Consider the following 11,877-nt stretch of genomic DNA (forward strand, 5'->3'; position numbering starts at 1 on the left):
TAGGCTGATGGGTTCTGAGCTGTCTGTGACAGATCAGGAGAGAGATCTTGGGGTGGTGGTGGACAGGTCGATGAAAGTGTCGACCCAATGTGCGGTGGCAGTGAAGAAGGCCAATTCTATGCTTGGGATCATTAGGAAGGGTATTGAGAACAAAACGGTTAGTATTATAATGCCGTTGTACAAATCGATGGTAAGGCCACACCTGGAGTATTGTGTCCAGTTCTGGTCGCCGCATCTCAAAAAAGACATAGTGGAAATGGAAAAGGTGCAAAAGAGAGCGACTAAGATGATTACGGGGCTGGGGCACCTTCCTTATGAGGAAAGGCTACGGCGTTTGGGCCTCTTCAGCCTAGAAAAGAGACGCTTGAGGGGGGACATGATTGAGACATACAAAATTATGCAGGGGATGGACAGAGTGGATAGGGAGATGCTCTTTACACTCTCACATAATACCAGAACCAGGGGACATCCACTAAAATTGAGTGTTGGGCGGGTTAGGACAGACAAAAGAAAATATTTCTTTACTCAGCGCGTGGTCGGTCTGTGGAACTCCTTGCCACAGGATGTGGTGCTGGCATCTAGCCTAGACGCCTTTAAAAGGGGATTGGACGAGTTTCTGGAGGAAAAATCCATTATGGGGTACAAGCCATGATGTGTATGCGCAACCTCCTGATTTTAGGAATGGGTTAAGTCAGAATGCCAGATGTAGGGGAGAGCACCAGGATGAGGTCTCTTGTTATCTGGTGTGCTCCCTGGGGCATTTGGTGGGCCGCTGTGAGATACAGGAAGCTGGACTAGATGGGCCTATGGCCTGATCCAGTGGGGCTGTTCTTATGTTCTTATGTTCTTATGTTATGTTCTTAAAGCAAATAACACGAAAGGCATTAAAACTAGCATAAAATAGAAGTGTTAAAACCAGTTATGAAAATTTGCTGAACTGTCCAGGCAAATAAAGAAGATCTGTACTGCCACACACTGAAAAGATGTCAGAGGTGGAACCAGGAAAGTCTATTGAGGGAGAGCTATATCAGAGGTGCCAAGACTGAGAAGGCCCTTCTTCCCAGGCACCACCCATCTTGTTTCACAGGTGGGTCTCTGATGACAAAGATCAAGTTTTAGAAGATACAGCTGTTTTAACATGTATTCTTAATGAATTTGTTCCAATGAAGTCTAGCCCTGCCTGCACCATATCAGACCTGCCAAGGTTAATGCAACTTCCCAGCTGCGTATTGTGGCCTGGCAGCACCTTAAGAATGCCCTCTCCTGCCATTTTTGCAGGAGAGGCATATTGAGCCCCAGATGGGCCATGCTTCGTGGCTGTGGGCCGTTTTCAGCCAGGAGAGTCACCTCAAGCCAGGAGAGTTTTCAGCCAGGACAGTGCACCTCAAATGGCAGGCCTGAAATATTTATTTATGATTCGTTTGATCACCTTCCCCAGTTTTGCCCAAGATAACATTCAGGGTTGAAAACCACCAAAAAAAATTGTAAATGAATTAAAATAAAATTGTTTCATATGGTGCACATTTCAGCATATCAGCAAGCTCTTGTAGAAGCAGTAGACTGTCACAAGCAGCAGTAAAATTAAGACTGCAATCCTACCAACACTTTCCTGGGAGTAAGTCCCTTTTACTATAATGGGACTTACTTCTGAGTAGACATGCATAGGATTGGGCTCTAAAATACCTTTCAAAGAAGGCAGGGTTTGCAAGATCTGAAAGATGAGCCTTCCTTTGGAGGTTGTTCCACCAAATAGGCAACAGATGACACAAGGACATTATTTGTTTTTGTTTTAATCTCAATAAAATTCAGCTGAACTTCAAGGAGGTGCCCTGACAATATAACCCTCCTGTGGTTAGTTTAAGGCAGTTAACAAGTGACTGATGAATTTTACAAGTGTCTGCAAGTGATGAGCATGTCTGTGACTCACTGTGAAAAGAAAAGAAACTAGCCTGACAACACAGCCCAAAACAGATTTGATTGGAAGGGAGAGCGGTTCAGAGTTTAGGGCTGTGCCTTTAATGGCTACGTGGGGCCATTTGGATTTGGACCACAGTGCTGGGGGAGAGGGACATGTTAAGCAAAGTGTGCCTGGCTAGAACGTTTGTTCCAACTACGACCAGGGTATTGGCTGAGTTTTAAAACATTTATGAACCTTGTAGTATTGACTGATTTAAATAAAGATGAGGCCAAAGCATATGCAGCATTTTGTGCCCTGGCTTTCATATTTCTTCCATCTCCCAGCTACTGTCATCAGAATGCTTCAGTGTTCTGAGAAAGCGCATCTGTCCACACAACTGTGTGCGGCATGCATTAAAAAAAATGCAAAACTCTGTGCCAGGAGAACAAGAAAAGTTGGGTCCTGTGATCTATACAGATTATGCAGATGAAGACAATCTGCAGAACTTTCTCTTCATTTCATAAATCCTTCTGCATCATTTAGTCATGGGGAGAGGCCGGGGAAGGTGTCATGCAGAGCAAGCCGCAGCCTCTGGCCCTTGGAGGCCTTGTTCAGGAAATCCTCTGGCTTACATAAGAACATAAGAACAGCCCCACTGGATCAGGCCATAGGCCCATCTAGTCCAGCTTCCTGTATCTCACAGCCACCAAATGCCCCAGGAAACACACCAGATACAAGAGACTTCATCCTGGTGCCCTCCCTTGCATCTGGCATTCTGTTATAACCCATTTCTAAAATCAGGAGGTTGCACATACACATCATGGTTTGTACCCCATAATGAATTTTTCCTCCAGAAACTTGTCCAATCCCCTTTTAAAGGCGTCCAGGCTAGACGCCATCACCACATCCTGTGGCAAGGAGTTCCACAGACCGACCACACGCTGAGTAAAGAAATATTTTCTTTTGTCTGTCCTAACTCTCCCAACACTCAATTTTAGTGGATGTCCCCTGGTTCTGGTCCCCTGGCTTCTGGTCTGGCACCAGGTCCTGCTATGAGACAGGCTGCTGCTCAGTCGCAGAGCACCTGCTTGCATGCAGAAGACCCCAAGTCCAGCCTCTTCACTCAAGGATCTTGGGTATCAGGGTTGGAAAAGTCTGAGACCTCACAGACCTGCAGGTAGTCAGAGTGGGCAGTGCTGGGCTGGGTGAATCAGCTCGCACTGAGTCTCGCTCAGTGCAACACTACAGTCATTAGCAATGGCTTTTATGTGCAATTAGACTTCTGTGTTTGCATGGAATGGCAGTCTCCCTCTCTAGGACTCCTGAATGGTGGGGATTACCAACCAGAGTGAGAGGTCAATCCAGGTTTGCTTAGGTGGCTTCCAATGGTTTCAACTGGAAGACAGAATACTTCACTCACACTGGCAAAGCCCATTATTGGAGAGTTCATGTTACATGCCTGATATCATGTAGATGACCTTTACATTGCCCTATTTCTATTCTCCCCTCCAGATCAACAATCCCTGGACAACTGCTCCTTCTGTCGTGACACAAGCCAGCTGGGGCAGGAGATCAGCAAACTGCAGGAGGAGCTGCAGGAGATTCAGAGGAAGCTCTTAGCCCAGGAGGTATTACTTGACCAGGCTGGAAAAACTCACCAGCAGCTTGTATCCACCAGCAACAAGATCACTGGAGAGGCGGACAGTTGCTTTTCTGCTATTCAGCAGGTCAACCAGAGCCTGGGTCTCTTCCTGGCCCAGCTGAGAGGTTGGCAGGCAGCCACCTCTGAGCTGGGCAGGTCGCTAAAGGAGCTGACGCAGGAGCGCTTCGACGTAGAGGCTGCTGTACAGCAGATGAACTTCACTGTTGGGCAGACCTCAGAGTGGTTCCAGGTCATCCAGAGGAAGACAAATGAGGAGACACTGACGCTGCAGAAGATTGTGACTGAGTGGCAGAACTACACTCGTCTCTTTGGCACTTTGCGAGCCACATCCTCCAAAACAGGCGAGCTGGTCAAGAGCATCCAAACAGGCTTGGGCATTGCCTCACAAAGGATCAGCCAGAACTCCGAGGGGATGCATGACCTTGTCCTCCAGGTGATGGGCTTGCAGCTCCAGCTGGACAACATCTCCTCCTTCCTGGATGATCACGAGGAGAACATGCATGACTTTCAGTATCACTCCCGGTACACTCAGAACAGGACGGCTGAGCACTTTGAGACCTTGGAAGGCCGCATGACCTCCCATGAGATTGAGATCAGCACTATCTTCACCAACATCAATGCCACCGATAGCCATGTTCACAGCATGCTTAAGTACCTGGACGATGTGCGGCTCTCTTGCACTTTGGGTTTCCACGCACATGCTGAAGAACTCTACTACCTGAACAAGTCAGTCAACCTCATGTTGAGCACCACAGATGTCCTCCGGGAACGCTACAGCCTGCTCAATGCCCGGCTGGACTTTGACATCCGCAACCTGTCCATGGTTATGGAAGAGATGAAGGCTGTCGACATCCACCATGGGGAGATCCTCCGGAATGTCACCATCTTACGAGGTGAGTGCCAGCATGGCAAGGCATATGGACAGGGAAGGGTGCAGTGGTTACAGTTTCCAAGTGAAGAACCTACAAGTAAGGGGTGCTTGGGAGCTGCAGCATCTGACATTTGGGGGGCATACCTGTCTGCTTAAAGGAGGGATGGAAATAACAGCTTTCTGTCTGTGGAATAAAGATCTTTTCAGCTGAGGATCAGTCCTCTACACATGAAAAAACGAGGTATGTTGCCCCATCTTTCTTGGGGTAGCCTTGCAAATGAAAATGTTGCACAAATTACTTGCTCTCAACAACATTATACTACCTGTGTCTACAGGTATTAGTCATTTGTAGCCCAAAGAAGACAGTGAAAGAGATAACTGGCTTCTGTAAAATTCTTGCTTGATAGACTTACAATGGATTCTTCCTGACTATAGACAAATGGTGATTACAATTCTGGACATGAGTGAAGAGAAGAGGAGGCAGTGATTAAACAGGAACTGAGTCAATATGGTTTTTAATCCTTTTCTCTATTTTTGTCCTTTCCTCTCTAAGCAGTGGCAAGTTTTGGGCAATCTGTGCCAATATAAGCAGAGTCCACACTACAAGTTTAAAGGTGCAATTCTATGCATGTTTATTCAGAAGTAAGCCCCACTTGCCTCAGCTCTTGCCAACCTAGCAGTTCGAAAGCATGCACAGGTCCAGCCTATTTATACACTGATTTTTTTATACACGGATTTGACTCAACAGGAAGGGCCATTGCAAATGAGAAGCAATGTGCTGATCCCTGGAGAAGGGGAAAAATGCATCCCTTTAAAATCACAGTTTAAAAAACTTTTCTTACTATTGTAGAGAGATGGTCTTGCAAGTGATTACAGGTATAACCTAATTATCCAAGGATTTTTTCACCTGTGATGTTTCTATTTCAATGCGATGAGAAGGGCCCTTTAAATTTAAGGAAAACAGTCGTTTAACAATAGCCTGTTAATGCAAGAGAGGACAGCCAGCTGACAATCCATCAGTCATTCTCTCTCTAGGCTTCTCTGCAAGGCAAGCAACACCCTCCCTTCCTCCTGAACATGTGAAAGAAAGATAATCAGGTTGCATTGGTGAAGGGAGGGGTTGCTGGCTCAGATTGGAGCCTTTCTAAGTGCCTGGAAAGAGACTGATTGATGGATTGTTTTCTTAATGACTCTATCTTACATCATGAAAGTCAGCAAGGCTGTTTTTAAATCACCTAGCAAAAGGACATTGTTTTTTAAATAGATTTGCTTTAATGCAATTTTGCCATCCACAGGAGCTCTAGGAACAAAACCTCATGAATAATGAGACTCAATCTGTAAATGTAAGTAGATAAATAGGTTCCACTTCTGTAGGAAGGTAACAGCAGTTCTGTGCACCTTGGCATTTAGTCATGCTGGCCACAGGACAATGGAAAGTGTCTTTGGACAACGTTGGCTCCCTCGGCTTGGAGATTAACACCACCTCCTAGATTTGGACACAAATGTGCAGGGGAAACCTTTACCTTTACTTAAGCCCCTCTGTAAGATATTTACTGGAAATCTTACAAGCAACCCAAAGACAAATATGTAGGCTGGGTTCATAACTTAGGGCCCAATCCTATCCAACTTTCCAGCATTGGTGCAGCCACAATGCAGCCTCGAAGTAAGGGAACAAATGTTCCCATACCTTGAGGAGGCCTCTGTGTCTGCCTCCTCACCACAGGATGAAGTGCATGTCCCAGTGGCATGGCTGCATCAGTACTGGAAAATTGGATAGGACTGGGCCCTTAGTATTCTATTGAGTAACAAACACAGTACAGTATGTAAAACTAATAAATGCAACAGTAGCTCATATTCAACATAACCAGCTATGAAATGAAACCTAACTGAAGATCCACTGAGGCACATTCCATATATGTAACACCCATGAGTTCTCCTATCTTATCCCACACTGGCACACATGGATTTTACTTACCATCCTGGCCATTGTCTGGTCCCCATGGGACTCCTTAGATCTATGCCAACTCTTTTGCTAGCATAGATTTGAGGAATCTGTTGGGGGCATGTCAGGCCCAGGATGGGGGTTTGGATACGAAGGACATGGTGCCACCACAATCCTCATTGGGGACTGAGGCCTGGTCTCCATATGCAGAAGGAGGAGGTAGTTGGATGGATACTGCCCCAGCAGGCTGCAGGTGGGGGTGCCATTTCTGAATGCTCCCTGCAGATCAGGGAGAACCTAAGTATGGTTGCTATCTGCTGAGTTAGTCCCATGGTCACCTAGCTCAGTACTGTCTGCTCTGGCAGCAGCTCTCCAGGGTTTCAGATCGGGGATGTCCCCATCATCAGTGATCTGAGTTTTTAACTGGAGATACCAGGCATTGAACTTGAGACCTCCTATCGGCAAAGCATGCCTGGTTTTCTCTTTGCAGGGAGTACAAAAGGACATTTAAAATAATTTTATTCCACCCACTCCTAACTGAAGTGGCACAGCTGTTCTGCTGCCTCCATTTGCACTTCCTTCCGCTACATGTGTGAAACAGGCCTCAGAGTCAAATCCAAGGAGTGTCACCAAAACTGACTTTTTTAGGCAACCACAGAAGACTGAACTGGGTCTATGCAGGCGGACTGGGGAAAAAAACACTTGTGGATTGATGTGCAAGGTTGCCATCTTGTCGCATGATGACTTCATTGAACATGATCCTCCTAATGGGCCATGTGGTCCCAGAGCATGAAGAGTCAGGCTGGGTGCCCAAAGTGTTGTGCCTTTGTGCGTGTGCAAAGAGCAATGGAAGAGAAATGCCTGAGCAGCTGGCTTCCATGTGACGAGCTGGCGTCGCAACATCAATCGTAAAACACGCACGCACTCAATTGGAAGCAGCTGAGTGGCAGGCCCCAGGCTGTGAAATTGGCCTCCTGGGCCATGTGTTTCACAAAGAAGCTTCACATGTGGGAGACAAGAGTCCAGCAGGCAACAAGAGGAAGGGCAAGCCAATGGCAGGCCAGGGGAAAGAGGTTGCAATCTGTAGATCTGCTTAGACCTCATGAGATTTTTCAGCTGCTGTTGGCTAGACATTTTGCTCAGATGCTACTGATTTTCAGAATTTATTCCATAATTGGCTTTGGACTCCAGCAGAGCCAAAGCCTGACTCTACCCTGCCTGCACAGAGGGCTCTGCTGCAACATGCTGAGTGCAGAGAATAAGCTGCACAGGCAAGCACACAGGCCCCACACCGCCCAAGGGAGTAAGTCACACAGACACAGACACGGATCCTGAGCAGTCCATCTTTCTGTTCTCCAAGGAAATGGTTCAATCTGAATCAGGATTCTGCTGTTGAACACGTGTTTCAATGAAGTTCAGTCACATCTCTGAGTCTGGTCAAGAGATGCTTGGCTGGCCCCATCAGAAGCACCAGGAATGAGCTGGAAGCAGCCTGGAAAACTGAGGACTGTGCAGTCCCTGGCATCTGGAGGCTAGGAACATGTTCAGTTCATTGAAACCGCCTTGCAGTAGATCCAGGACGTGCGAAGTACTTTGTCACAAAGTGCAGACTAAGGGGTGCAGCCTTCTGTCTCAAGATGTAGTGCAGCTGCTGTGAGACAGTGCCCTGTGGATTTCCACTGGGATGTCAGTGGATATGGAATCCAGGGGGTACAGTGTAGGAGGAGCAACTGGCTGAAAGGGGGCATGGGTGAGCCCATATCCTAGTCTCATAGGCGAAGTGATATGGTGGTCACAGGAGGTTTGGAGTCTATCAGAGGTTATTGTTTAAGAAGAGAAGTACAACTGGTCAAGCCTGAGGTCTGCCATGCAGTCCCCCAACCCAGATGCCTGGACTACTCTGCATATGCTCAGAACCACTCTTTATTTCTGTCTCTCAGGGTCAAGCTCTGGAATTCAGTGCAAGCTTTTAGAGCTGAGCGCTGAATTGGGTGCCAAGCCTGGGGCATTTCCCCTCCCCCTCAGTCAGTCTCAGTTCCACAACAGCAGCAAAGCCTTAGTGGCTTTTGCAGAGAAAGAGCTACCACCTCTACCCAGACGTGCCAAGATCTGTCTGTCCTCCCTGCTCCTGGGTTGTGTTTTTTTAACTACAGAAAAAGCTTGCTGTACTCTACAGCAAGCCAGCAGGCTGGCATTGGCCAGGGCCATTGTTGAATGCAGCCCCAGACTGGTGCATTGCTAGGTCTAGCCGGGCAGAATGGTTTAAATCAAGGCATGATTGCATCCAATACTGGCAGGTCCGAATCACCTAGGTTTTTCTTGGCTTTCTTTGGGTGGAGCCCGTCAGCTCTAGTTCAAAACAACTTCGGCTGCAGGAAGGTTTGAGCACACTCAGTTCCCTCTCCACCTCTCACCCAGGCGGCCAAGGAGAATGTTTGCTTTCTTTTCTCATGGAGAACCTTTTGCATGGAAAGCAGATCCAGGCTGGGCCCTCTCAACTTCTTCAAAATGGTAAAATTAACGTCATGGGAAATTCAGGACAGCCTTTGGGGGAGAAAGAGAGAGCTCTAGAAGCACAGGCTGTGTTCATAAAAAAGGATCCCTGTTTACTTGCAAATATGAGATGATGGGTCCGCCCCTTACAACAAGCTAAAATCTCACCAGCAGATCAAAGTCACTTCCCCATGACTGGCCCTTTTCTCTGAAACGGCCTCCATCACACATGCACTTTTATAGAGCAGCCACAGGATGTTGTTCCCAAATAATTTCTTTCCAAAGTTTATTGCATTTCCCTTCTGTGCTTTTCCAGACTTGATTGGGATGATTTTGAGGGTAATAAAACATGGATATGACTCCAGCATGCACCACATAAAAAGACAAAGCCCAGCACAGTTTTCCAGGCACTTTTGCCTCTAAACAAATCACTTCCTCTTTGAGATCAGGAAACATCCACTCGAACTGAGTGTTGGGAGAGTTAGGACAGATAAAAGAAATTATTTTTAACTTAGCATGTAGTTAGTCTGCGGAACTCCTTGCCACAGCATGTAGTGATGGCATCTGGCCTAGATGCCTTGAAAAAGAGACTGGACAAATTTCTGGAGGAAAAGTCCATCATGGGTTACAAGCCATGATGTGTACATGCAACCTCCTGATTTTAGAAGTGGGTTACCGCAGAATGCCAGATGCAAGGGATGGCACCAGGATGCAGGACTTTTGTTGTGTGCTCCCTGAGGCCACTGAGAGATACAGGAAGTTGGACTAGATGGGCCTATGGCCTGATCCAGCAGGGCTTTTCTTAAGTTCTTATCTTCGGCCAGGGAGGCGAGTGCTGAACTGCCTCTGCTTTGGCCATCGAGCAGCCTCTGAATTCTGAGTGTCCATTTCTTTGGTGGGTTGGAAGTTAAATGGCTCAAGCGTTTCCCTTGCAGGGCAGGGCAGATAGAGGGGTCTCCACACAAATGTCACAGAGGATCCTGAGAGACACATGCAGTTCTCATGGGGAGAAACACTAGCAGCCAGCTTCTTGCTGGCTAGCTTTCTACTTCCTGCTAACGAGGAGGGGTGAAGCAGCAGTTGCAGGTAGCAGGCTGGCGGAGGTGGGGGCCCGCAGGCATCCTACTCCTGCCTTCCACCTCCACCGCCCAGCCAAGCCTCTTAGTCTCTTGGCTGCTGCCTCAGCCACTGGTTGGATTGCTCTTCTCAGCTGGCCTGGCTGCTCGCCTTCTGGGCTGCTGGCATGGCCTGACTGCATGGCACTGTCTCTTCAGTGGAACCCAAGTTGCTTTCTCTTTGACTGACTTCAGGCAGCTTGGACTGGGCCTACTTTAGTACAATGGGCAATCCTTGAATTGCGCCACCCTAGGCACTCCTCAGCCTGCACAAGCCAGCCAGACCTGCAAGTATACACACACCTTGATTTCATGGCACTCTTTCCTGTCATTCAGACCTGGTCTTTTTTTCTTTTCTTTTCTCCCCAGGTGTTCCTGGCCCCCCAGGCCCTAGAGGATTCACAGGAGAACTGGGAGTCAAGGGACCCCCTGGAATCAGAGGAAGTAAAGGTGACAGTGGGAGTCTGGGACCACCTGGGCCTCAAGGACCCCAAGGCCCTCCTGGTGCCAAAGGCGCACAAGGCGAGAGAGGCTCCATGGGCTCAAAAGGCTTTCCTGGCTTCAAAGGGAGCAAGGGCAGCTTTGGACAAGCTGGTGCCAAAGGACAGCCTGGCTCAAAGGGGGATGTGGGACCTCAGGGGCCTGAGGGGGCACCGGGGCCACCTGGACCACCTGGACCACAGGGAAAACCAGGCATTGCAGGCAAATCTGGGCCACCAGGCCCAATTGGGCTGACAGGGCCAAAGGGGGATCCTGGGATACGGGGTCAACCAGGGTTACCAGGGCCCCCAGGACCCCCAGGAATATGAGCAGCACCTTCTTCCCCCAGAAAAAGGATGGTGGTGGCTGTGTTATGTGCAGGCAGCTGAACTGAACCTCCTCCACTGCAGACACCTCTCTGCTCTTGGTGCCAAGAGTGATGGTTCTCCCTGTTCCTGCCCTCATTTATTCTGCACTGTTAGAGCCCACTTTCAGCAGCTTAGAGGTGGTTTAGAAATTGCTGTAAGTCACCAAATTTCCCACACTGGGAAACCATAAAAGCTGCTATCTCCACCCACCCACCTTGTTTTAAGCACCTTCTTCAAACTCTTCCCTCACCCCAGACAACCAGGGTTCTTATCCAAGTTCAATCACCAGCTTTGCTCCAGTCCACAGGTCCAGCATTTTGAGAAACTTTTGCTTGATCTGCCCTGTGTTGCTCAAGGGTACAAAGGTGTTTGGGCAGAAGAGCAAAATCCTTGTGGGTGCAGATTTCAAGTGTGCCTGTTCCTGTGCGAACAAAGGATTGCTACCTTTTTTCTGGTTCCTTCTGCATCCTCAATAGCAACTTGATTCACAGACTTTAGGAGATGCGGCTTTGCCCATCAGTGGTCTGCTTGGCCAGTGAAGCTCCCCTGCTCCACTTCTGTATGTCAGCTTGCTGTCCAATACACAGGAGCAAGGCCAAAAGAGAGTGAGGCTTATCAGAGCAGGCCCACTTTCTACTGCTCTCTTTGCTCTCAGGGGCAACATAAAGCAGGGTGGGGGTTGGAACTCATTAGTAGAGCACATGCATAGCACACCAGTTCAATCCAGGAGCCAGGAGAAACTCCTGTTGGCCTGAGACCCAGCAGAACTACTGTCAATCTCAGTAGCCTGCACTGGCTGGGTTGGTGAATGGTGCATTGTGCAGCCTGTCTTGCATCGTGTCCCTCTGTTCATGGACCTCAGGCAGAGAGAGCTGGCAATGTGGGTGGGGATGGCTTGAGTCGCTATGACTGTCATTGGGAGCTCAGGGGCAGCACACCTGCACTGATGCTGAAGGTACCAGCGCAACCTCCAGGTGAAGTAGCCCTTTGCTAGTTGGACCTCTGGGGTGTTTTGGAATCAGGCAGCCCCCTAGAGTGCAGTGGGAAG

General features: G+C 48.4%; 1 protein-coding gene across 1 annotated transcript in view; it reads left to right on the forward strand.

The window, feature by feature from the left end:
* The window catches only part of SCARA3 (scavenger receptor class A member 3), a 29,423-nt gene extending 18,052 nt beyond the window's left edge, over nucleotides 1-11,371 (forward strand). Inside the window, exons 5-6 of the mRNA XM_066612000.1 lie at nucleotides 3,410-4,453; nucleotides 10,351-11,371. Of these exons, the coding sequence (XP_066468097.1) occupies nucleotides 3,410-4,453; nucleotides 10,351-10,790 (1,484 nt within the window). The 3' untranslated portion in view covers nucleotides 10,791-11,371. The remainder of the gene's footprint in view (nucleotides 1-3,409; nucleotides 4,454-10,350) is intronic.
* The last annotated feature ends 506 nt before the right edge of the window (nucleotides 11,372-11,877 follow it).

This window comes from Tiliqua scincoides, chromosome 1 (genome assembly GCF_035046505.1).
Source record: "Tiliqua scincoides isolate rTilSci1 chromosome 1, rTilSci1.hap2, whole genome shotgun sequence".
Taxonomy (NCBI): Eukaryota; Metazoa; Chordata; class Lepidosauria; order Squamata; family Scincidae; genus Tiliqua; species Tiliqua scincoides.